Source organism: Oratosquilla oratoria, chromosome 23, assembly GCF_046742065.1.
Source record: "Oratosquilla oratoria isolate Oo_2021 chromosome 23, ASM4674206v1, whole genome shotgun sequence".
Taxonomy (NCBI): Eukaryota; Metazoa; Arthropoda; class Malacostraca; order Stomatopoda; family Squillidae; genus Oratosquilla; species Oratosquilla oratoria.
The window spans coordinates 3,555,247-3,582,340 of record NC_134799.1 but is presented as its reverse complement, the minus strand read 5'-3'; the positions used below and the strand labels follow the sequence as shown (position 1 = coordinate 3,582,340).

The window sequence follows — 27,094 nt, the reverse complement described above, 5'->3', positions numbered from 1 at the left end:
GATTCTCCTCGGAGGAGGGGGTGGGTGGGAGGCCGGAGGTGGCAGGTTCTAACCCATTTGCATGATAGGTGGCTGTTGCTCAATACGTAGATGGTGGGATTGTACTTTTGTATAGATTCTTCTGCAAATATTCCCAAACCACGCAATTAATTTGTTAGTATGTGAAAATAAATATATGAAATGTTTCCCCATCTCGCATTGGTACATTATTAGAATTGGGGTATCTACAATATATAGTGTTATCATCATCATAGTGTTTTATGTTCATATAAGCTACCGAACTAGTAAAATATGTGGGAAACGTAGTAAATTGCGTTCTTCAGGAATTATGTCAAACTTGCCAAGGTAGCTTGTGTTGTGCATTTTGTTCAAATTCTATCACGTGCAGATGTGGTGGAAGAGGTAGTGGTGTGTTTTCAAACGTCTCCGCCTTTTCCCACGCGCGCGCGTCCCGCTTCCTCATTGGCTGCCTCGCCTTCGATCGGGCAGTTGCCACTTCGTTATTTTTATTTTACATAAAGATATATATTTGTGGATAGTTTCATTCGCATTTATTTATTATTTTGGGGGAATGTCCATTGCATTGAGTCTGGACACTGACTTGAAAATGATTATTTGTGGTGTGATGATTTGGCTTGCCATTGTTATGGATAGAAATGGCCATAGAGGCAGCAGTGGGAGATGACATCATGTTGTTTCCCCCATGTAAGTGGCGGGAACCTTCGTGTTGGTGATAGGAACGATTGGGTACATTATTTGGGAATGAGTATAAATAAGCAATATATGGGTATATGTATGTGTGTTTGTATATACATGTAGTACGTACAATTTGTTCTTAACAGTCGATGGAAAATTCTCCTTTGTTCTAAACTTATGACAAGTGCGTTAGTATTCGCATGTTGTGTGTGTGCGTGTGTGTGTGTGTGTGTTCGCTTGTGTTTGTGTGTGCTCTCGCGCGTATGCACCATTGCACATGATGTGTCTTTTTTGCCCCCTGAGTCAGTGAGTGTTGCTCAAGATTACGTCACTTTTCTCCCCCCCCCCAACCCCACCCATCGTACCTCTCCCAACTCCCATAGCAGGAAGAGCATTCCACTCCTTACCGCATCATGCCATGAGTATCTCCTCCCCATACACCCTCCCCCTCTCCCAGCACCTTGCCCTCCTCTCCCATTCTCCTCCCATCCCTTCATGGCTTCCCATTGACCCATTGTTCCTTCTTCCTCGTTCTCTCACGATCCTTTTGATTCCCCTGACGCGGAGCTACGCGCGCCGACTGTCGATGCATACTCGGCAGCAGCCATCGACTTCGTTTGGGAGACTTTTGAAAGAACCACCGAGTATTGAGGACGCTCTGTGTGTGTGTGCAGTCTGAGGTGGTGCATCGACGCCACGTGACCCGAGGCAAACTCTTCCTGGTGGGTTGCGTCACAGGTCGGAAGAGCCCTGACCGTTTTGTGTTGGGCATCCTGTGTCAAGGTCCACCTTGAGAATGCGTGCGCCTGGGTGGCCGGGAGGGTGTGGTGTTACGTGGTGTTACGTGGCGTAGCGTGACGTGACATGCAATGGAGATTTCGACGTTCGCCCACGTCGAGCGGGGGTAGCAAGCAAAATGCCTTTCGGGTCGCCTTGAGGTTCACCTTTCAAAGCTGCCGCCCTTCAGATGCGTTTGTTGACGACTCGTGCGTGCTCTGTGCAGGACTTTGTAAAGTGCCAAGGGGCTTAAGAACTGGAAGTTCCTCCTCACGCTGAAGTATAAATTTTAAGGGAAATCTCCAGTGTACACGATTCTTTGCGGTCAATGTTTGAAAGTCATTACTTGTGCTACGTAAATGGCTTACAGATTTTTAGTGTGGGAAGTCGATTTAGAGTATTTTCGGAAGAAGCAGATGATCGATATATATATATTTTTAATAATATAGGACTTTCTTTTCCTTAATTCCATTTGTTTACATTTCTGTATGGGAATTGTTCACAGCCGTTGTGTTTTGCGGTTGGAATAACTTGTGGCCAGGTTTTGCCGCCACATTCAACGTTCCTGTCTTGTTCGGATGTGTATGTTTTCTCATGATATTGGGTTTTATTATATTTACTTTCAAAGTTTGTTTAAAAATAGTATGCTATGAAAACAAATATTTTCAAGAGCATCAACATTGTTCTTCTCTATAGACTTAGATTGTCGACATAAAATGTACTACAGCAAATCAGAAAAAAAAGATAATCACCCAACGTTACTTATTAGAAAGGAATAGAATTAGGCACTGAATGGAGAATGTCTATATGAAGTTTTAGACTAGTGGTGACAATATGCAGATCTTGTACATATAATTCTAATTACAGGTTTTATTAGTCGTTGGCTGGTGCATGCTGTAAAATAACGTTGATAAATAATACTACAGGACAGAGCATGTCGAGTTCAGCCCTCACGATATATACACATGGTCGACAGAATACGATAGTATTTGCATGGTTAGATTTTTTTGTCATCTTAAATGATTACTACAACTATATTATTTTGCTGGTGTCAGTTTTGACCGTAACTTATAAATGGCGTTGAAAAACCAAAGTGGCGAAGCCTTTGCATCTATTTTAGTTCCGGTCGCCAGTCAGTTTGCTCGATTCCTTACTCCCATAGGAGCTGGTATATGATAATTTTAGATAATTTTAACTAGATCGGGAGGCTTCGATTATCTTCCGCATACTCGGCTGCTACATAACTTCTGATTTTATTGAGTGATAATTAAACAGTAACGGTTATATATCCAAGGGCTTGATTAGCGCAACCTGACGGGACTTTCAAACAATTTTATTCTGTTACATTGTAATTACACAAGGTTCTGCCAGAAGAGTTTAAGTTCCACATCATCAGCTTCTGTTGTCACGGTAATGAAGAGTATCGAAGGCGCGTGGGTTGTGCGTGGTTTCGCCTTCGCCAGGAGCTACAGGCATACTTGCTCTCAGAAGGACTACAAGCTACAGCAGGGCAGATCCCATAGGCGTTGTGTGGGACGTCGGCACAGGGCGTTGTCTTAAGACATTCCTTGTAGATGATCCTGTGCTAACCTTGGCACAAGTAGAAGGGGGTCCATCTAAGGGTTGCCTGCCTTGCCACTATGACATAAGCTGTTTGCTATAAAGGAGAGGCACTATTGTTATGATGATTAAAAGAGATTTTCCAGTGTTGTTATTAATGATACTTCTTGATGGTTTTATTTCTTTCCTATTTTTTCTTGTTACTTCTAAATATTCTGAGGTGCAAGTGCATTAGGCAGGCACTTGTACTGTTCTATGGATCTGAACTAAGAGATCTCTGGTTAGCCCATTTGTCGTTGCCAGCTTTCTAAGTACAAAAGGGAACATATCGGGAGAAATTTAAAGCTACAAATTGATATTTATGTAATTTTCTTACCCGTTGCTTCTCTTAAATTTCAGGAAGATGAAAAAGTTATCGAACTGGTGAAGAAGTACGGTCCTAAACGGTGGACCCTCATTGCCAAGCATCTCAAAGGACGAATTGGCAAACAGTGTCGCGAGCGCTGGCACAACCACCTTAACCCAGCTATAAAGAAGAGTGCGTGGACAGATGAGGAAGATCGAATTATCTACGAAACACACAAGCAGTGGGGTAACCAGTGGGCTAAGATTGCAAAGCTCCTTCCTGGAAGGTATGTTCCTCAGTTCCATTTTATCACCTGAGTGTTTGTTTCCATGCAAATCTCATTTCATGAAATCTGTTGTTTCTGTGTTGAGGCCATTTTATTCTTTTAAGGGAAACCCTGACCACAGTCATACAATGAGATTTAATTGTAATTACTTTATAGAATTAAACATAAAATCATTGTTTTCAAGGCACTGGGTACTTAGCCAATCTGCCCATTTCTCCCTTGTAAGAGATTCTGGAATGTGTGAAGAACAGTGTAGAGGTGTTTTGTCCTTTTTGTGGTGATTGCGTCTAGAGCAACTGATGTTTGTTTCCAGGCTGATTGTATGTTGCCACTATATGACCGAGTGCTATAAAGTAGGTAAAACAAATGTTGGGTGTATGTGAAAGCCCCAGTAGGCAAAGATTGAGGAGGGGGATTGACAGGGTCCATGAACACAACATGTAAAACCCACCTCGATATATGAATTTTCGCATTGCGACCAGTCACCTGGGAACATAACTCGGTTGTATAGTGGGGTATTCCTGTACAACACAGACAGTAGTTTGAAGTTTTTCCCCAAGAGATCTGTGGGAGAGCCCGGGGACTGTTGTGGTTCTTCGGGTTTTTCATTTAGTGAAATTGGAGGTAATAATTGAATTAATACTGGGTTGTTATTGTCAAGTTATTTGCATGTATGAATAACTTGGTCTATGTTCTGAAACTAGTGGTGGGAGATCACTTGTAAAAAGGCAGACAAGAGTATTACTTCTCAGAAATTTGGAAATTTGGTTGTTTTGGGGTTACTTTACAGTGTCTTGCAATGAAGAAGTTAGCTACTGCATTTTTTTTAAGTGTCCGTCTCCTTTTCTGTTTTTTGTGTATTTTCACCACTAGTTTGTTTTTATGTGGGTGAAGTTAATTTTTTTCTGCGAGCTTGTGGGTACTTAGTATTGGGATGTGAGACCATGGACAAGAGTATGATTATGTTTTCACTGGACCAAGTCAGTCTTGAGGGAAAAAGTCTGTTTCTGGAAAGATCTAATTGTTTTGCATTTGTAACTGACCATCAGGACTGACAATGCCATCAAAAATCACTGGAACTCCACAATGCGTCGCAAATATGAAGCAGAGATGTCAGCAGCCGGGCGCAAGAAGCCAAGAGGAGGCCGAGTAGGACAGCAAGCACCACAGGCGATGCCTCCTGGACATGCACCGCCACATTACCTTGCAGATTATCCCCACAGAACAGGTAACGGAATATGACAGGATACATAACCCAGTGATTTGACTCCTGTAATGTTCTGGGCCATATTCATTGTTTTGGGATACTGAGATATTGAATTGTCAAAATGCTTTTCTGAAATAACAAATACTTGTAAGAAAATTAAATTCTGCCCATCTATATACCTTCGGCTTTTTTCCCCTTACAAGGGAGGTAGCGAAGTCAAAAGGCACATATCCACTCCTACTCATTTCATTCCCACCCATTCCACTCCCATCCACCACCCTTTTCTCCCTTTCATCTTAGCTCCTCATGGATGACAGATCATCCCTTTATCCTGGCCATTTCAGTAGTGCAGCAAGGCACAGCACATATTACAGTTTTAAAGGTCTGCCTTTCTGAATATCAGCCTTGTTTTAACAATGTTTTTATTTTATTCTCTTACTATTTCATGGGAAATTAAATAGTGAATGGAATAAAGACATTGTAAAAAACAAGGCTGATATTCAGAAAGGCATATTTCTGTCAAAAATCACTGTCCATAGCCTAAAAACTAAAAATATGTGTATGTCTTGCTCACATGGACAGATGACAAGGATAACCCTTCATCCATGAGGAGCAATGATGAAATAGAAATGGATGATAGCTGTTGATCATGAGTCCAACATGTAATCCAAGACTAGTGAAATACACACGTGCACACATACAAACACACACACACACACACACACACACACATATATTTGATAATACCTAGATATGACAGCAGTAACTTGTATGTTTTGAGGGTAATCACTGAATCTTCCATATTCCAGATCTGTTGAATCGCCCGAGTAACGGCATAGGAGGCCCACCTCAGCATCCTTCTCACACCCAACAGCTCTACCCACCAACCAGTGCTGTTGGGGCGTTTCATCCTCAGACAGGACCTGCACCCCCACCACCACCACCTCCTCCACCACCCCCTCCCCACCATCCTGAATTCCACACAGGCTCTCACCGATTCCATGAGGTGTCACCACCTATGCATACACCTGTACCCATCAGTAACACATCCCCATTCCTGCCAGACAACTACCAACAGGTTAGTGTTAGAGCATGCCAGAGTTTCATGTTTCAACAAGTTGTGTTATGATCTTATATAACTTCAGTGACTAATATATATATATATATTTTTTTTTTTTTTGCTAGATAATTTTACTCAGCTGATATAAAAGTTTTGTTTGGTTTAACCCAATTTTTATGGCGATATTGTCACCTCATGATACTGAAAAAAAACAAAACAAAGAGAATTGCTTGGTGAGCATGATTAAAACACTTGTGAAATTATCTTTCTCAAAATATCTTTGAGATAAGTAAGTCCTAATTTCAATTACTTATTGCTTTCTCCCTTACAGAGCTACTGGGAACAAGGAACAATATTTCCCAGTGCATTCAACTTGCAGAACCCTCCAAACACAATGTTAGACAACATAGGTCCCATACCCCCTGATCAGGTATTTCTAATCGGCTTGTTATAATGATAACTGTTGCCATGAGGTTCACTGACTGGAAACCCAGACATAGAGTGAACTTCAGGGGAAGACAGAGTATGAATGTCAATTAAATAAAGAAGAGATATGTGTCCGAAGAGAATGGTTATTGATATAATAGAAAAGTTTTTATAATATATACTTCCACATCTTTATAAATATTTCATGGTGTTCACGACATTTACAGGTAACAACGTCAACGCCACCTTCCACACCAGGTGGCCTGTCCCCTCCGCTGAGTCAGCCAATGATGTCGCAGTATAATTCTTCAGTACCTCCTTCTTCACAACCCCAAACTATCTCAGAACCACCTTCTGTATCGTCCCGTTCATCTGTCAGCCCCCCTCTTGATCAAGGGTTTATTTTCTCCCCAGATAAAACTGGCATTTATCAGGATCTTGGTATAATTTCACCACTAAAGTAAGTTTTTATTTATACATCCTAGAATTATATTTGTATTCATGCAATGCACATGTGTCTGTCTGTCTGTGTCTGACTGTCTTTCCAGTAGCTTTTTTTCATCAACAGAACACAACAAAAAAAACTACACCAGTATACTACTCAAATATTTATAACAACCTACCACCTGGACCACACATAAACACTCAGATAACTAAAACCCTTCATGACAGACTACCAAAATCTATACTCTACCAGCAACACCCAGACATAAGTCTCACAACAACAACAACAACAACAAAATCTCACATCTTGTAAGAACCACATTGGGAGACTTGAAATCAGGACACACCCAGCATTGAAACTACCAACACAGAATAGGGCTAGTCACAGATTCAAACTACCATAGATCCAACCATCACACAAAATGTGCACAACACCTCATACTACAATACCCCACACAAATAATCCCAGGACAACAGCACAACATATCTTCACTGTGTGACTTGTGGACCAGCCCAGAGGCTGTTGCCAGTTACCTGAAGGCCACAGGTCTTTTGCAAGAGATCAGCAAATCAATCTATTGCCTCTGGTCCCTCTTGCATAAGACATATAACGTCTATTTCCTGACAGCTTGAGACCATTATTTCTTGTCTGATTTGCATTCAATGTGAAAATTTCATCATTTTTGATGTCAATTCCCTTTTGAATCATAAAAACCTATCAGATTTCCCTGAGTCTACACTTTTCTATTATACTACAATTAGGTAAATATACACACACACACACATACACACACACAAAAGCAATCAGTCAATGATTCTTCAGGTCATCTATCTTTGACTCCTTGTGTGTGATGTGCATGCATGGATGGATATATGCATGTCCTGTTGGGTGGGATACATTTCAATCTATGGGAACTAAAGTGAACCTGATATATTTTATATATAAAAATGTGTTCATTGCGGTGAAATTAATAGAAATGTTTTTCTCGTGCACAACAGATACTTTGACGAGATTGGATCCTTGTCCCCCTTGAAGACAGATCGTGGGATGGATGCTCTTAGGACAGACCTTGAAATGGGAGCCTTTGAGCTGTTGACTTACACACCCATTAAGGTAAGTTAAATCATGTGCTTGTCTTTTACTGCTGAACTTGGGGGGGGGGAGATTGTCATTTCAAAATTGACCCCTAAAAAGTACTATCTTAATTATTTGTTTGTTTGTTTATTGGTTTATTGTTATTATTTTCATTATTTTAACTTCATTTTCATCTTGTGATGTTCCTGTGAAACAGATTGGAGACCACACATTTTCAAATCTTATCTAAACATGTAGGGCAAAGGTGATGACTGTTGACAGCTATATGCTCTCAGGCATATGTTCCTCACCCTCCACACCTCCTTATATACACACTCACACACATTCATACATCATACTTATATACACACAAATGACCCTTTTCTCCGCATGAGGGGGTGGCTTTACATAGGTTCAATCTCTTGATTTTATTTTTTTGCACAGGTGAAAGAAGAAATCAAGCAAGAAGTGTTGTGTGACTCCATTTGCAGCAATAACAACAACAATAATAACAACAACTTTAACAGCAACAATGGAAATAATATTATGAACAATAACATGTCCCTTAGCTCTGGTAACCATTCCTTCAATTCAAATTGTTCACGGCTCTCCACTCCACCAATTCTGCGTCGTGGGCGGAGGAAACAGTCCAGCCCAAATAAACGTACCCCAGCCCATGGTTCTGTGCATTTCAGCATTGCAGAAATGTGTGAAAATCATGTAAGTAGCAGTAACATATTTGTACTACCTCATAACTATTGTTTACTTTAGAATTACATTTTATTATACACATGCACATATGTATGTATATATATATATATATATACATATATATATACATATATACATATATATATACATATATATATATACATATATATATATACATATATTTATATATACATATATTTATATATACATATATATATATATATAATATATATATATATATATATATATAAATTAGACCACTTGGAACGAAGCATAGCGCTTTTGTATATTACATCTTCAGTGCCAAAAGTAGTTTTTGCACTGAAGATGTAATATATGAAAGCGCTCTGCTTCATTGGTTTCTTTTTTCCAAGTGGTCTACTTTGCATAAGTGAACACACGTACCCATGTATTTAGCATGTGTGTGTGTGTGTGTGTATATATATATATATGTGTGTGTGTGTGTGTGTTTGTGTATGTATTCAGGATAAATAGAGGATATGGACAGATGGTGTAAAAGGTGTATTGAAAAAGAGGGGAATGCCTGTTGAGGAAGGAAGGGAGAAGACAAGATAGGCATGAGTGGAGAATGGTTGTGTATGGATGATGCTGTGGTGCATGGAAGAGAGTGAGTGGGAAATTGGGGTGGTAGGGAGTGGTTATGTGTGAATGATATTTAGATGCAGCCCAAAGGGATTTCTCCCAATCTTCTCATTTTCTGCATAAGGGGACAGAGCGGGGTGTAGCCAATTAAATGAAGTGGCTTTGCTGTGGGTGTGCTGTATCTTGCTGCATTGCTTCTGACCCAGGGCAGTGGGTGAGATGCAGGGATGACCTGTCATCCAGGAGGAGCCAAGAAAAGTGGGAGGGAGAGATGGTGAATGGGAGTGGAGTGGGTGGGAATGTAATGAGTGGGAGAGGTATTGCCTTTTTTACTTTGGTTACCTCCCTTGTAAAGGGGAAAAAGCCTTTGGTATATGTATGTACATACATATATACATACATATACCAAAGGCTTTTTCCCCCTTACAAGGGATAAAAACCACTCCCATTCCATATGTATGTATGTATGTACATACATATATACATACATATACCAAAGGCTTTTTCCCCCTTACAAGGGATAAAAACCACTCCCATTCCATATGTATGTATGTATGTAAGAATAAATTTTCATGAAGATAGTGCCTTCTTATAGTGGACTTTTTGAAGCAGGGAATTTTAATGGATGTCCTTATTGTGAACCCTAGATACATGTCTGTGGTCATACCTTTATGCTACATGTTAGACTTAATGGCATTTAAAAAGAGGTTTTGAATGTTAAAATCTTGTGTATTGATTGCAGGAGTTTAACGTAATTAGTTGTTATAGATATTAGTGACTCCTAAGAAAGAAAGTAATAGTGTTCTTGTATGGTTAGATTCTAATCTACACTTTAAAAAGAATGGTGCTTACTTTAATTAACCCTCCTTCCTTTAACATCCTTAAATCTCACCTTTATTACCTGTGACACCACCTCTTCATTATAATATTGTCCCTGAGGTTAATCGGTGACATAACAGCTGAATGTTAACTTTCTTACTCTCTGTTAACATGTCATCTCAGAGTGGTTGATTGTTGTTTTATTTCCTTCAGGATGATTCAATGCTCAGTACTCCAGTCAAAGTGTCTCCAGTTAGGTCTTCCTTGCCCTTCAGTCCTTCTCAGTTCCTCAACAGTTTTCATCTGGAAGGTCCTGGAAGCCTGACCTCCACCCCAATTCTCTCCTCCGCTCCTGTATCCCTATCAACTCCAGTTCAACCAACCCCTCCTCGACCTTCCTCCTCCATTGTTGGGGAAAATCATAGTTATTCATCAAATGGACAGCCACGGACACCTAAGTCACGTCGTGTGCTAATTCAAGCTACACCTAAAACTCCCACACCTCTTAAGAATGCACTTCGTGAAATTGAAAAGAAGAGTGGACCACTGCGCCATTTGGTGAGTTTCGGATTTCTCTCCTGTCATTCCTTTTCTGTCTGTTTTGGTCTCTCACTCCTGTCTCCCCTTTCTCTCTTTCTGTCTTTAGTTGTAGCATGAGAAATTTGATGAAATTTTTAATTTCAAAGATATGTTTATTATTGGTGTTCATGGAATTAGAATATGAGGTCAAATGCGGCCTGTTGAGGTTTTCTGAAGTGGTGTTTATGGTATGTTAGTTGCAGACACCTACACATCTGGAGGACATTACAGAAATTATACGCAAAGACACAGAGAGCTTTAAAGTTGAGACTCCAGCTACTGTGAATACACATGATCAGGTAGGGAAGATTTACGTGAAGTTTGATCACACGACTTCATTATTTTAATTTGATGGGATGTAAAATTCATTCATTTTTGTTGGTTAAGTTGAAATACTCGGGTCTGTGATATGTAGTACTTGCACTAGCTGCTGGAACTTTTGTGATGTTTGCTTAATTTACATAACTTTTTGTACGATATTTTCTCCACTTGATAGATTATTATATTGTTGCAGTCGGGAGTGTACGACAGTGGCTATGGGACTCTGAAGCGGAAAGCCAGTGTTGCATTGGGCAAAGAGAATTCTCCGAGTAAGAAAGCCCGCAAAGCCCTAATGCCTTCTTGGTCTACCCCAGGAGAAATCAAAGTTCCTGGCTTCTCAGAGTCAATGTCCATGGTTCCCGAAACACCTGTAAGTGTATATACAGTTGCATGGCCTTTTGCGCTAAACCCTGAATAATGTTGGTTGGTTGTTCTAAAATGGGGGTATATTAAGGGCTGGTAAAGCACCAATTGACAAAACCAGTACCACTGCCCCAGAATTTATCATTTCACAAGTGGTGAATCAAGAACACATGAAACTACAAATATTAAGGGTTTGGGTGTATTTCACAAAAGTAAAGATAACTTGTGAGCAGTTTACCTGCTAATGTATTTAGATATAAACCCCCCCTTTTTATTGTCATTTGTACATACATACATACATATACCAAGGCTTTTTCCCCCTTACTAGGGAGGTAGCCAAAAAAGGAAAAGGCATAAAATCATTCCCACCCATTCCATCCCTGAAAACACTCCACACCCCTCCACCCTCCCTCCCATTGTCATTTGTAAGGAAATTATTACATAAAAAACCGCATTATGAGGAATAAAGAACAAAGTATGGGATGATAAGAATTGGTCATGAAATATGTAGTTGCCTGTGCAATCATCACATCTCATATCCCTCAGTTTTAACTCATATTTTGTATTATTTGTTCAGGTTTAACATCTTAAAAACTATTACACATTTTATGGGTTCTGCTACTTCAGCTGAAGAATGGCTCTTGGCTTGAATGTGTCTTTCAAGACCATGTGCATATGGGTTTTCTTCACAACTGAGTAGAATAGTCTGGCTTTTGCCACAATAAAGAACACCATGGCATGGAAGAAGTTTAGGCAGTGTTTATTCATTTATTTTTATTATTATTATTGAAGGAGGGTTAGTTCTACCTCCCTTGTAAGGGGGAAAAAGCCTTTGGTATATGTATTGATGGAGGGAGGGGCAGTAAACAGGAGTGGAGTATGTGGGGATGAAATGGGTGGGAGTGGATTTATGCCTTTGACTTTGGCGACCTCCCTTGTAATGGATAAAAAACCCTTGGTACATGTATGTATTTGTTTATTTATTTTTTGTTTATTTATTTATTCATTTATTATTATTATTGCGACACTGCTTCTGACCCAGGGCAATGGACAAGGTGCAGGGATGACCCGTCATCCAGGAGGTGCTAAGATAAGAGGGAGGGTGGAGGGGTGTGGAGTGTATTCAGGGATGGAATGGGTGGAGGTGATTTTTATGCCTTTTCCTTTTTGGCTACCTCCCTTGTAAGGGGGAAAAAGCCTTGGTATATGTATGTATTATTATTATTATTATTATTATTATTATTATTATTTTTATGTATTTATTCCTAGGAGGTGCCAAGATAAGAGGGAGGGCAGTGGAGTGTGATGGGGATGGAATGGGTGGGAGTGGTTTTTTGCCTTTGTTTTTGTCTACCTCCCTTATAAGGGGGAAAAAAGCCTTTGGTATATGCATGTATGTATTATTTACTTATTTATCGCAAGTGAATATGTTATGTTATTATAGGGTTTTTGAGTACTTTGTGCAGTGTTTACAATCTCTTTATTTATCATATTCAGAGCAAGAGCCTGGTTGGGGATTCCTCAGTACTTTTCTCTCCGCCCCCAATTATCCGTGATACCCTTCCTGAGGAGAATCACCTCCTCACTAGTGTCTCTGTATTCCAAGAGAACAAATCACCCAAAAAGGTAAGATTGGTTGTGCTTACAGAGCATTTGTAGTCAAGGTTGTGAACTGTAGATTGTTGAAATGCTAGATAGGTGAAGTATATGCCAGCCGTAGAATGCCCAAATCCGTATCGGAAGTTAGTTTGAGTAACGCAACTGAAAGGAAAATGAGTATCAGATCAGAGATATGGTAAACGTCTTCGTCTCTTAGTACGGACAATGGTAGCTTTTTCAAGTGTGCAAACCCTATGCAGAAGGTAACTTAGGATTTTCGGACATAATATCTTTAAAAAGTATGCTATAGTAGGAAAAGAGTTGAAAGATATGGGATAAACATATTTAGCAAGTGACGCGTGAAATGTTGAAGAAACTCGTGATTTTCCAATTAAATTAACTTGTATGCAAAAGGTGTTAGTCATTTAAGTGATATGAAATAGAGCATAAACAGAAGTTGAAGAAACTACTACGTTAAGAGATCATGTGAGTCATCATAAATTTTGTTTTTTCATTTGCTTGATCAATAAGATTGCATTTTGCACAAAATTCAATAGTTCCATTGCACAGCTTTATGACTTGTCCAGTGCTTTTTATCACATTGCATGATCACATACAAATAGACATTTTTATACATAGAGTTGACTGTAAACAGATGAAATCATATTTCCTTAAAAACTAAAATATTTATTTGTGAGCAAAAGCTGATCAACACGGTTTTGTAAAAATGCTTGGACAATGTAGGAACCAAATGTAAGGGGGAAAAAAAAAAAAAAAAAAAAAAAAGCGGGGAAGGGCAAAGTAAAACACCCATACACACTTGCACCCACATAAACACACCCAGAAATTAAGGATAATGGGCAAAAATGAGGAGCCTATGCCAGGAGGCACATAACTGCAGTGGAAGCCGTAACTGCTAGGAATTAGAAGTGCAGGTTTCTAACCAACAACTAAGCAAATGTGAGACCAACGTGAAATTGAAAATGTGGATCAACAGCCAAAGAAAATCATGGTAGTTTTGAAAGATTTCTAGTGGGTTATTTGTGGATGACATGAAAAAAGCAAGGAAAATGATGATTCCACTAAATATTTAGTCATTTTGTGTCCATACCCAGATACATATTTCTCATGACATTTCATTCACTCATTGTCAACCACTAATCAACAGTTGAAATTTGAGTTGTGTCCAAGGCAGGGGGGTGGGGATTATATATATATATATATATATATATATATATATATATATATATATATATATATATATATATATATATATATATATATATATATATATGGGTGTGTTTATGTGTGGGTGTGTAAGGTTACAGTATAACCCGTATATTGTGCCATATATGAGCTCTGAGCTCTCATCTAGGATGGTAATAGGTGTTAATCATGAGTCCAACATATGATCCAAGATCAGTGAATCACACTGTGTAGTGTAAGCAATTATAAACAAAGAAAGTTTTGAATTCTCTATTTAAACTTCTCCAGTAGGTCTCTCTCCTTATTTCAATTTTGCGCAGATAAAGTTTACAAATAAAATTAATGCAAATTCATGGGAGTGATTGGCGATTTCCTAGCAATCATTGAGTGTTTGAGGGGCGATCCCAAAGTTGTTGATTATATATTTTGACTTCCTTATACTTTAGAAAAATTTATTATTAGAGGTTTAACACATTCACAGTCTGGTATTCACGAGAATTTCAAGTACAAGTTGCCTAAGAATTTCTACAGTAAATGAAAACTAGAACTTTCTATTAAATTTCTCAGTGGGCAGAAACCATTCTTACTATCCATTTCCCTTTCCCAACTTTATTCTGTCATCTTTACTGTTCTTTTGTAAAGATGTACAAAAGTGCATGCCAAACATCTTTGCACACTCCGACAGTTCTCGCTCTCTCCTTGCTACAGAGAGAGAACCAGGCTGTTGGATGTGTCAAGAAGATCACATTCCACGAGGGCCAACCAACAAAGCCCAGTAATGCAAAGGTAAAGCTTGCTTGCACAGTGTTGTGGTGTTGGTGGTAGTAGTAGCATGCTGAATTATTTGTAGTTCTTCATTTGTTTGCAAATTTTGTTGTGTATTTTTATTTTTTCCCTCCATTATTTATGGCTTTTTATCTGTAGTTTTGCAAGTTTTGTAGATTTGAATATTAGTTTTGTTCCTCATTTTATGAATTGATTAATTTTATTATTTGAAGGATTGATCTTGGTTTATTTATTTGGTATAATTGTTATTTTTCAGTTTGTTAATGATAATTGTTGCCTTGAATTTCACTGATTTCATAGTTACCAACAGTGGTCCTTGGGCCCATCTGAGATCTCTCTGTGGGAGTAAACTTTGGACTTCTATTTGTATTGTATTTTGTGGGTCTTTCAGTATCACCAGCTGAAAATAATAGGTGGTGAATAGTTGCTGTTTTTCCCCATATTAAAAAAGTGGAGGAATAACTGTATCTGGGGAACCACTTCTAAATGGAGATGAGGGGGTTCACTGATATTGATAATGGGTAGTAGGCAAGGATATGGTTCTTGTTTCCATCCATAAGGACCACCACAAACCTTTTCACTTCAAAATTAGAAATACCTGAATGAAAACAACTGAACTTGATCGTAAAATGTGACCATTTAAAACCGTAGACCTTGTTTTTAGAATTGTTTGAAATTAAAGTAAAAGAACTGAAGTTTGAATTGGAAATGTATCAAAAGGCTCTTTCCATCTTATAAGAGATGTAGCCAGCCAAGGCATACCCATCCTATACCCATTTGTTTCCCTTTTAACCCCTTCCATAGGACGATGTCCATTGCCTTGGTCAGAACTATACAGGAAGCCACATTACTTCAGTAACATAGCTCAATAGCTGAGGCTAGTTAACTCCCATTTTATTGATGTGGCAACTCCTCATCCCCTCATGAGTAAATAGAGGCCATGTCACTTTATCGTCCATTCATAGCCATTCTCCAAGCTCAACTCTCTCCTGACATTTCTCTTCCCTGCTCAACAGACATTCCCCTTATACTCAAGGCTTGATTCACCCTATATGTCCATCCATCTCATTCTCTGTTTTCCCCACAAGCAAGAACCACATTAGCATAGCTTCATACAGGCCACCATCCAGTTTTAAAATGGTATAAAATTAAAATAAACCTAGCCAGAGATGCAATCACCACACAGAAGTCTTGGAACACCTCATCTTATATTGCCTTATGCAAGCCTTAACCAGATAACAACACATATCTCCTTCATGAGTGTCTTAGGGGCAATCTTGTGGCTGTTGCCTGTTACCTGGGGGTCTTGGGTTTCCTGCAAGAGACCTGGGGTAGTAGACTGACAAGTTCAACTGATTTAAATTGACATTTGTAAATTGTAAATCATAGTTCAGTTGTTTTAATTTAAACAATATTTTTTGGTTTTAGGGTGAAAAGGTGTAGCAGGTAGTCATCATTGGTCCACGTGTGTGTTTATAAATATTATTTATTTATTTATTTGTTTATTTTATTTATTTATTTGTTTATTTTATTTATTTATTTGTTTATTTTATTATTATTATTTTTAAGTTATTTTATACTTTTTTACCTTTAAGCTTATTATTTATGTGCTGTAGTTTTCTTTGAGTTAAGATAACCATAGAAAAGTTTAAGTGAATATTTTTATAATCTTGTGAAGGATTTTGGCACAAATCTAGGTGTGTTCATATAAGGGACTCCTATTTGGCCATATATGAGGTTTAATATAATCACACATCCAATTAACAGTTTGCTTTTTAGCCTATTTCTTCCCCTTTCCAAGGGAGATATTAAATATACATTAATACATATACCAACTGTTTTTCCCCCCTTACAAGGGAGGTAGAAAAAGTGTGTGTGGGGGGGGGAGGCATAAGATCCACTCCCACCCATTCCCATATACTCCACTCCCATTCACCCCCCTCCCTCCCTCTTATCTTAGTTCCTCCTGGATGATGGGTCATCCCTGCATAGAATACAAAAATAAAGCATTTATTACTTGTTCCACTACAGCTCTATGAGGAATGGGTAAATGAGGAGTGAGGAGGAGGCTTGGTATTCGAGCACACATAGGTGCCATGTGCAGGTGCCACAAGGCAACCACTTCCTAATTTTCCTATTTGACTGAACACACATATGAGCTTTTTATGTTCACAAATTGTGTTAGCAAGGCTTTCAAAAAGTCAGTGCAAACCAATCTAAATTTTCTTCTTAATTTCTGTAATCATGAGTTTCTTGTTCTCCTGCCACTACTTCTTGTCTCTTCCTTCTGCATGTCCTTATATCCTTTGACCTGGGCTTGGCAGTAAGATGTGTGTCCTTTCTAAACCTGTGGCCAATAACTTGTGTTACTTCTTTCATGCCTACTTATGGCATTATGTCTACGACTGTCATTTACAACTACAACACAAGCTACACATCACATATCATTAATCGTCTTCAAAGTATAGGTTTATAGGACTCTCCAAGGGATTGATAAATGTTAATAATTCAAAGTACTTTTTGATATGCCTGGGGTTGATGAAGGACCAAGGATTCCTTGAAGGTCCCAAATGATCTATAAAGTTGGAGGACTTGATCCATTGCCAAAATGCCACGAGTTTTCACTTAATTATAATTAGTGTATGGTAGGGGTTACTAAGCTGGATGGAGTGAGAAATGAGGGGGTGAGGAGGAGAGTGGGGGTGTGGGAGGGTTGGGAGATTGAGTTGATGAAAGAGTATTGGGATGGTTTGGACCCATGGACAGAATGAGTGAAGAAAGATTAGTAAAAGAGGTGTGGAAAGCTGAGGTGGAGAGAGTGAACATGAGGGGGTGACCAAGGAATGAATGGATGGGGGTAAAAGGGGCATTGGAAAAGTGGGGGATGTCTATTGAGGAAGGAAGGGAGAGCACAGAAAATAGGGGTGAGTGGAGAATAGTTGTGTGAGGATGATGCTGTGATGCATGGAAGGAAGTGGGTGGGGATGGGGAGAGTGAGGGAGTATGTGTGGATGATATTTTGAAACAGCCCATGGGGATTTCTTCCTGTCTTCTCTTTTTCTGCCGGGGGGGGTGGAAGGGGAGGTCGCTGATTGAATGAAGCAGCCTTGCTGCATTTTTTCTGACCCAGGGTAGTGAGCAGGATGCAGGGATGCAGGGATGACCCATCATTCAGGAGGAGCCAAGAAAAGAGAGAGGGAGTAGTGGTGAATGGGAGTGGAGCATGTGGGGATGAAATGGGTGGGAGTGGATTTATGCCTTTGACTTTGGCTACCTCCCTTGTAAGGGGGAAAAAGCCCATGGTATATGTACATATATATTGTTGTAAAGACAGCTTCTAATTCACCAGTGCCCAGACCTGTTTACATAAATGCAAAAAACCAAACATGTTCAAAATACAACCAAAGGTATGTTATGTTTAACTACATAACATTCTTAGTAAGGATGGAGGTACAGTGTGATGGAAAAGCATTTTGATCTTGCGTGTGTTTTAGAAGGGTGTGGATTGAGGGGACAAGGGATTCCCCATTCTATATTTTTCTTCTATTAAAATTCAAGTCATGATATGGTGTGGGAGGACTCCATCCTAAATCATAGTAATTGGGTCACAGATACAGATAAAATGAAAAAGGGAAAGAAAAGATTGGTAGTGTGCAGATTTTCAGTTTACAACCTATGTGACTTACAACCACTTTAATTGTGTCACTATTTATCCATCAGTGTTGGGGGTTGAATTAAGTCCAAAATGGTGTTGTGCATTAACAAACACCCACTCATACCTATGAGCATCTGCACATTCCAAGGCATATTTCTTGCTAATTTCAGCTCACTGATAACACTTAAAATGAGAGCAAAGAGGAAGTTGTTACTACTGTCATAGCCAGTAGATCAGCCAACAAAGAGTTTTGGTTGAAGCTTTTTCCATGCTCGTTAAAACTATTAACTCTGAAAATATGGACCCAAGTGTGGGAAGATTGCCAAAATAAATTGAGAAATGAGAGGAGTTATCTGGTACTCAAGTGAAGTTTCAAGCAATAATAATGATAATAAAAATTCAAACTAAATTAAGTGTGATTTTAGACATATCATATGACCCCAATGTTTCACTTGCATAAAACACACACACACACACACTTGCTCCCTCTATCTCCCTTCCCCTCTCTCTATCTCGTGTGAAATTTAATATCAGTGTGAAATCACCACAGATGGATAATAACACCAATTAAGTAATATAAGACACTTGCATTCTTTATTGTCATAGTTGACAGTTTTTGAGCTAAGCAAAGGAAAAAGTTAAACTAGTTACTAAGTTAAACTAGGTAAATACAAAAGTATAACTTGGCTCTTGATTCTCATGAGTCAGACTTATTTGGTTTTGCATGGAGTAAACAGGTCAACTGTCATGGTGTAAAGTAGACTAAAGTTCTGATAACTTACACTGGTGTACAACATTCAAGGCATGTACTTCTCCTCATTGATACTAAGAATTCATCTTCATTTTTTTCAGCTGGACGTGAGGTGGGAAATGGTTGCTTGTGGCAAGACGGAGAACCAGCGGCGTCTGACAGAACAGGCACGGCAGTTCGTTTCCCAGACAGTCCTGAAGCCGCGCTCCCTCAACCTGTAAAGCTGTGATAGGCAGGGGTTAGGGAGGGTGGGAGGAACGTTCAGGGGTTTGGAGGAGCTGAAAGATGGCTCGTCACCTGTTCACCTGAACCAGAACAAATGAAGAAAGGGCAGGGAGTGGGTGGGGTTGTGGGTGTGTGTGCAGAGGGCTTATAGATTGTTTTGTACCGTTAGACTTGACACCACTGGTCAAGCAAAGTGGTGGTGTTGTTCGTTTCATACTGTAAGTTGTACCCGTGTGGTTTGTTTATTAGTTTCATCTGCTCATGAAGAACTGATTTCAGCAGCAGCTGGCTACAACTGTCCAGTGAAAATTTAAAATTATTACTTACAGTCTGAAAGTATAGTAGAAGGAATACATTAATAGATTAAGGGGAACAATGGAGAATCATAAGATACAAAATCCTCAGTCTTCTTGTTCAGCCTATCTGGGCCACCTTAGGGAAGGTGAAGATATCTGAAAAATAAGAGAAGGGGAGAAGGATGTGAGCTGAATTCTGGGAAAGCAGTAAATGACTATAGAGGGAAGAAATTAGCAAAGGGAAAATGCTAAGAACAAAATTATCTTTGTAAATTTGGCAGGAGAAAGATTAAAAGCATTAGACAGTTCTAGATTATAGCACAAGTGATGATGGCTCTATGTAAGGAAGCCATTCACACTTAAGGCATGATGTAGATGTGTCACATGATATACTTATGTTACAGTAAAGTGTGTGTGTATGTAAATATATACAATCAAATCTCGGTTTTTGTGTGCCCTGTTTTTTGTACAATTCAGTTTTAATTTTTTTCTTCAATATGTCCATAGATGTACGAAATCTGGGGCCAAATTTTGATGAAAAAAGTTGTTGAAAACCGAATCTTGAGAAAGTTAAGGCATATTAAAATTGGGATTTGACTATATATGTATTTGTTTATTTTTATATACATGTATATGAATATATATAAGTATATATACTGTTTGTGTATGTATGTGACTTCTGTAGCATGTAGTGTGGTAATGATTACTAATACTGCTAAGCATGTTAAGAGGTAATATGCCATTCTACTAACATGGCATCTCTCCTTGCCATAATTCTCTCTCTCTCCCCTCTCTCCTTATCTCTCTTTCTCCTTTCTTTCTCATACACCTCTCTTTCTTTCTCTCTCCTCCTTCTTCCTTCTCGTCTTCTCTCTCCTCTTTTGATGTCCAAGGCACTGTTGAGAAACCCAGTTATGCCAAACCAAAGTTATTGTCAACTACTATGTGGTGCACAGCATTTATGTAAGTGCATCTCTCTGAGTTGACAGGTAGGGTAGGATAATTAGCTTTTTGTCACCACGGCATAAGTTTTTTTTATTATTGTTTTTAGTTCAAAGTCTTACATGAAGTTCAGCGGAGATGTTTGCAGAACCAGTCATATTAGATACCAATGTTCAGAACAAATTTAGATATGTGAACAAATGATGTAGCTTTGTATATATATGCATTCAAGTATCTGCTCGTATCAGCTTAGAATATTTGATACTTAAGAACAACTTTTATATTCTATGGTTTTGGGTTTATACCTAACTTGAATGTTCTCATGTATTTTGTTGGCTTCATTGATATTGTTTTTACATTTTTTCTTTGTTTGTAAAACTATACATTTATTTTTCTTTTCACTCAACACAGAATGGCTTTAATTGCATACTCTTGTAGATAGCACCTTTTTAGCATTATCATGTAGTTTGTAATCCTTTATAGAAAAAAGGGAGAATTCTCATGAGCAGACAATCCTCCTATTAGCAACTGTTAACAATCATGAATTGAATGTTTACATTTTCTGCTGATGAGTGTTTTTCTCCCAAAGAAAACAATTAGTTTAAGTTTGATACAAGTAAGGAACAATTTAAAACCACAGATCATTACATTGAGGATCGATTTTTAGTTGAAAAGTGCACAGCATGTTTTGTTGTGTCCTGATAGGCAATTGTATGGCTCCTTTGATTTAAAACGGGTGTTAAAAGGCATCTGTTTGGCTCCTTTGATTTAAAACGGGTGTTATGTTATTTGTGTGTGTGTGTGTGCAGAAGATCGCTTCCAATTCTCCTCAATATACAAGCAATAGAATAACACAGTAACAACCAATTTTTGGGATCCTCTTCTGTCATACTAAAAGGGATTGTGCAGTTTCTCCAGTGCTCAGCTACCCAGCTATTAACAAGATTATATCCTCTACTGTTGTAACCCATCTGGGTCTGAGTTATGTAAACATGCTGAAGAATCAGCTTGTTAATTCGAGCTGCTGGAGAGATGGTTTATTTCCCATTGTAAATTACACAAGATGATTTTCTTGGCCAACAGCACCTTGAGGCAGAGTCCTCTTTCTTTTTTCTACCACCAATTACTTCCTCTGCATACAAGCCTATTCTGCCTAGTCAGCTTCTGTTTTGCTTTTATCTGGCTGGTGCATTCACTTACTGGCTGAAGCCAAGCCTCTTGGATTTCATGTTTTTTTGAAAGGGTGATGTCGGTCCACCTCGGAGGCTGATGTCTTTGATGCACTTGCCAAATCTGCCATAGGGCTTTAATCTGTATCTAAAAATAGCTGGTGTTTTATTTTTATTTTTTGCACACCAGCAGGAACTGGCCATTGTTATCCTAATATCAGAATTAATTGGATGATATGCTGCCCCTCAGATGTGTTTTTCCTGATTGACTGGATTTACACAATCACTAGGCTATGATTTAATTTGTACACTCCAGCCAACTGCCCAAGTTGCCTGATATTTTTACTGAAAGGCAGCATGGCTTGCAGTTATGTCATGAAAAGCAAATGTGGATTGTCGTTTTGATTTATTATTTGTCTATTTTGGACCTTTTTATCCTTTAAAGAGAAACGGTAATGTTTTTCCCTTGCTCTCAAATGATGAGCGTTTGATTTTGTACTACCGAGCCAGTCACTGGTACCCACACCTCTTCAACTATGTCGAGGCAGAAGGTATTGGGATAAAAGTCATCATTCATTGAAGAGAAATCTAATGTGTATTGGAGGTTGTGGTCAATTTACCTGAATTTTAATCTTAAGTAACATGATGACTTTCGTAAATAGTGTGGTTTGATAGGTACAAATTTTTTATGTTCTTATAGGCTTTGTGCTAGAATACCAAATGATATTGGCATTGTTTATTGAATTGTTTTTCATTTCATTGGTTTTATGTACAAGTAAATTGGCAGCTGTGTTTATCAGTCTTTTGAAGCCATTGGTTACTCTTAGCATTAAAAAGTTATTTATTTCTCATTATCCCCAATCCTTGCTGCTGATGCTGCTACAACTATTTGGTATAGAGTGCATTATAATAAATTAAGCTTCAAAGTTCTTGTTTCATTATCATTTATCAGTATAAGAAATTAAAGTTGCTGTCATTTCATTCCTTGTAAGAGGGTCTTGGAGGACTCCAGACAGAACCTGAGTAATAGGGTCATCAAATGTGTATTTACTTAATTGTAGTGTACAGAAAAGAAGCAATGCTCATTGGGTCCCATCTCCTATTTGCTATTTATTTTATTTCATATATATTTCATATTTTTTATTGGATGGAACAGGAGTAGGGAGACAGGGTTGATGAAAGACTATTGGGATGGTTTGGACACATGGATAAAATGAGTGAAGAAAGACTAGTAAAATAAGTGTGGAAGGAGTGAACATGAGGGGGTGACCTAGGATGATATGGATGGATGGGGTAAAAGGGGCTATATCACTTAAACTATTCCAAGTATTTATGCCTCTATATATAAAACTATTTCTTCACATACTTTAGACATGTGGTCTTATTTTGCTCCCATGACCTTAAAGCTCCCCATCTTTAATCAGGAGGCTTCTTCTGTCAGTGCAATCTGTCCCAATTGGTACTTTTGTATAATTATATCCTTTTTCTCTTCAATCTTTCAAAGTTGGCAGACCCAGTGCATTTAGTCTTTCCTCACATGGTTTCCATGCTGGGGACCACTTTGGTTGCTGCCCTTTGTATTTTCTTGATCTTGTTTATATTCTCTCTGTGGGGACCATACTACTGACATTTCAGTCTTGGACAGATTAGGGTTTTGATGAGTTTTTTCATCATGTTCTACTTACAAATACATGGCAAGCTCTGTTCAAACTTCAGGGGGTTGCTCAGAAACAATTTTCTATATACATATTTACAAGAGTTGCCAAGCATGGTAATAGTAGGCTGTTGCCATATGAGTTATAAGGAAATTTGGAAGGCCGGGTCGTGTTGATTGTGACAGTCGCATCAATGTGACGGGAGACGCCAGGAGAGCCTTTGTTCATGCAGGTGTTCCTTTGTTCAAGTAAAGGCTTGGCCTGAGATGTAGAGAATCTGTTGTTGCTGAAAGGGCGTAGCCAAGAAAAGTTGGTGAGCTGGGTCACTTGGAACAATGATTCGTCTCTTCGGAGGAGGTCATTGTCATTGAAGTACGAAGTTGAAGCCTATGTATTCACCTCGGATCTGCTGCAGCCTCTGTTCGAGACAGCCAGACACCACCCTACGGCAGTGAGCTCAGAGCTCATTATTTGCCAATCTCTGGGTAGGTCTGAGACCACTCACACACCACACACTGAGACAGCAAGATCACAACTCCTTGACTAACATCCCGTACCTACTCACTGCTAGGTGAACAGGGGCTACACGTGATAGGAGACAAACCCAACTTATCTCCTCCCGGCCGGGGAATCGAACCCCGGTTCTCCGGCTTGTGAGGCCAGTGTGTGTGCACGCGTGTGCATGCTAGGCATCGAAGGGAGATGGCAGCTACGTTGAATATTGAGATGATAACAGTACCAGTACTAGTGTACTGATGTATTAGCACTAGTGTACTAGTACTAATGTACTATTTTACTGGTGCACTAGTATTAGTGTATCAGTATAATTGTACTAGTAGTGTACTAGTACTAAAGTACCAGTACTATTACTAGTATACTAATACTGGTATGCTAGTACTAGTATTAGCACTAGTGTATTAGTATTGTATTTGAACTAGTACTAGTGTATTAATGTAGTAATCTTGTACTAGTAAGTGTATTATTATACTAGTAACAGTGTACTAGTTATAGTAGTACTAGTGTACTAGTTTAATAGTACTAATTTTCTATTATACTAGTACTTGTGTACTAGTGTATTAGATTATTAGTGTACTATTGTACTGATACTAGTGTGCTAGGTTAGCATGGTTAAGCCTATGGCATTCATGCTATAGACCTATGAACAAGCAGAATAAATATTAAATTTCCTAATATGCTAACCTCCTTACATGAACAGATGAACTATCCATGTACTGTGGACGTGGTCATGTTGGTGGTCGGGTGGATGTTTTCCCAACAAAATAAAATCAAAACCAGCCCTGCTTGGCATGCTGGGGCCTGGTAGATAGGGCCTGGCCCATCAACATTTACTAAGTATTAGGCCTACTATTTCATGCCTTCAAACCTTCATCCGCACGTCTGATGACAAACCAACGAAACCATGTGGTTGGTGGTGTGCATTTATGTATATAAAGCGTGCATGCAGTAATGCATTCCAACAAACTCGCCAGTCCCTTATTTTCTGCTCATTCTGGGCGTTCATCCTCTGAAGAGTCCTCGCTCTCGATATGTTCTTCTTCAGTTGAGTCTAGTTTGGATATCAGAATTGGTTTGTATATGTATCCTTGTACTGTACCCACATTGGAACACGAGAAGGCATCCAAATCCGATACATCTTCTTCATTCGATGTGAAATCCCCATCGTGTTACTCGCTGGCAATACTGACGTCAGCAGTTGCCCTAGCGGTGGAAAATGTAATTACAACATTGAAAAGTTTGTCTGCTATCAAGACTAAAATGCTAGAAATGTGCATTTTAGTCTAACTTCTAAGTTATATTTTCATGCAGGAAATAAAAAAAATAAAAAATCTAAAACCTTCACCATGTCTGCTACCATGCATGAAAAAAAAAAAAAAATAGAAATAAATAAATAAATAAAACCTTCACCAGTTGACCTGGTCTATCAACATGCACCACTTTGCTCATTCCCTGGGAAGGATCAAACACCCTGAATTTATTGTGATGCAAGTTCCCAGTAACTAAAAGGGGACCTGTAAATTTACAATTAAGTTTAGATTGGCGGTCAGGCATGCTCTTATAAACATGATCACAAATACTGATGTTAACAGGTTTAGCCCGGATATGCTGGTGTCTCAACATTTTGGCTTTGGAAACATTAAGTTGATCTCTTACAGAACTAAATTATGCAATGTATGATATTGGAGTTGACTATAGTCCTCAATATCAAGCACATAAGTGAGTTGTTTCCCCACTCCATAGATGATGTAATGAGGCATCTTGCCTGTAGATATATTAATGGTGCTGTAAATACAAGCACTGACATGTGGAAGCCAATCCTCCCAAGATTCATGAAGGCTACTAGCAACGTGCCTGAGTATATCTAAAATCTTTCTATTTGTCCTCTCTACAAGAACATTGGACGCAGGGTGGTAAGCAGTCACGAATGTTTGTGTGATGCTGTAACTCTCACAAATGCTCGCTAAAACCTCATTCCTAAATCACAACCATTGTCAATAAGGAGCACTGAAGGAGTAGTGTATGGAGAAAAAAGAAAAAGAGAGAGAAACTAAAGCATGGGCTACTACTGGAGCAGACTTGCTACGTAAAGGAGCCAGTATTACAAAACGACTAAAGTGGTCCAGAACCTTGAATGCCACGAGGCAGTTGTAAAAGGTCTATAGCCATAGTCTGAAAAGGGCGAAAAGGAGTAGGGTACTCTAAGTTGGGAGCAGTGTGCATAGAAACTTTGTCTTTGTTCTGGGCACAAGAGCTACACTGGGCTAAATGAGAGGTAAATTCCAGTCACATTTTTGGCCAATAATACTTCTTACATGCCATAGCCAAAGTTTTGTCACGACCTGGGTGGCCAGTCTGAGGGATATCATGAGCAAGGGACAACAACAGCAACAGCAACATTAAAACAACACCCAAAGACCTTTATCATGCACAGATACTCTCTTCTCTTCGTCCACAACCACCAAATACCAGCCTCCGGAAACATATTTATAATCATATCACTCACTGCTCCATTAACACACTGAAAGACAACACACTGCTGCATGCCAGACCCCCTGATATCCACCCTTCTGAATCCTCTCTCCCACGAAAGGACAGAGTCCACTTGGCCAGACTGCAGTGCGGTCACCACCCAGCACTTCTAAGCTACCAGAAGAGGCTGGATGACCGCATTGTGAACAGCTGCCCAGGATGTAACACTTCACCCCATACCATACAACACATAATGGAAGACTGCATTATACACAATCATGCACGCAAACAACACAACATACGCTCTATAAAGGATTTGTGGGAAAACCCAGTTTCGGCTGTAGCATTCCTTGGGGAGACGGGACTGCTCGGACAGACAGTCTAGGGAACGACGACAACAACAAGAACAACTAGGGACTCAGGGATCACTAGGTGTGCCACATCCTGCTCAAACACTTCACCATTATGAATGAGAACCTTGTCCTGCAAGGAAATTTGGGACAGTGGAACAGGTAAATCTGGTAAGGTGGTATCATCACCAGACTCCAA

General features: G+C 39.1%; 1 protein-coding gene across 4 annotated transcripts in view; it reads left to right on the top strand.

The window, feature by feature from the left end:
* Nucleotides 1-22,828, top strand: part of LOC143037885 (myb-related protein A-like) — a 129,608-nt gene extending 106,780 nt beyond the window's left edge. For 2 of the 4 annotated variants that reach the window (XM_076206514.1, XM_076206515.1), the window contains exons 4-16: nucleotides 3,433-3,665; nucleotides 4,715-4,893; nucleotides 5,682-5,950; nucleotides 6,264-6,362; nucleotides 6,586-6,818; nucleotides 7,802-7,916; nucleotides 8,322-8,597; nucleotides 10,224-10,568; nucleotides 10,787-10,888; nucleotides 11,104-11,280; nucleotides 12,771-12,899; nucleotides 14,787-14,864; nucleotides 19,372-22,828. In XM_076206514.1, the coding sequence (XP_076062629.1) occupies nucleotides 3,433-3,665; nucleotides 4,715-4,893; nucleotides 5,682-5,950; nucleotides 6,264-6,362; nucleotides 6,586-6,818; nucleotides 7,802-7,916; nucleotides 8,322-8,597; nucleotides 10,224-10,568; nucleotides 10,787-10,888; nucleotides 11,104-11,280; nucleotides 12,771-12,899; nucleotides 14,787-14,864; nucleotides 19,372-19,491 (2,355 nt within the window). In that variant the 3' untranslated portion in view covers nucleotides 19,492-22,828. The remainder of the gene's footprint in view (nucleotides 1-3,432; nucleotides 3,666-4,714; nucleotides 4,894-5,681; nucleotides 5,951-6,263; nucleotides 6,363-6,585; nucleotides 6,819-7,801; nucleotides 7,917-8,321; nucleotides 8,598-10,223; nucleotides 10,569-10,786; nucleotides 10,889-11,103; nucleotides 11,281-12,770; nucleotides 12,900-14,786; nucleotides 14,865-19,371) is intronic. The other 2 variants (XM_076206516.1, XM_076206517.1) reach the window with 2 other exon arrangements.
* The last annotated feature ends 4,266 nt before the right edge of the window (nucleotides 22,829-27,094 follow it).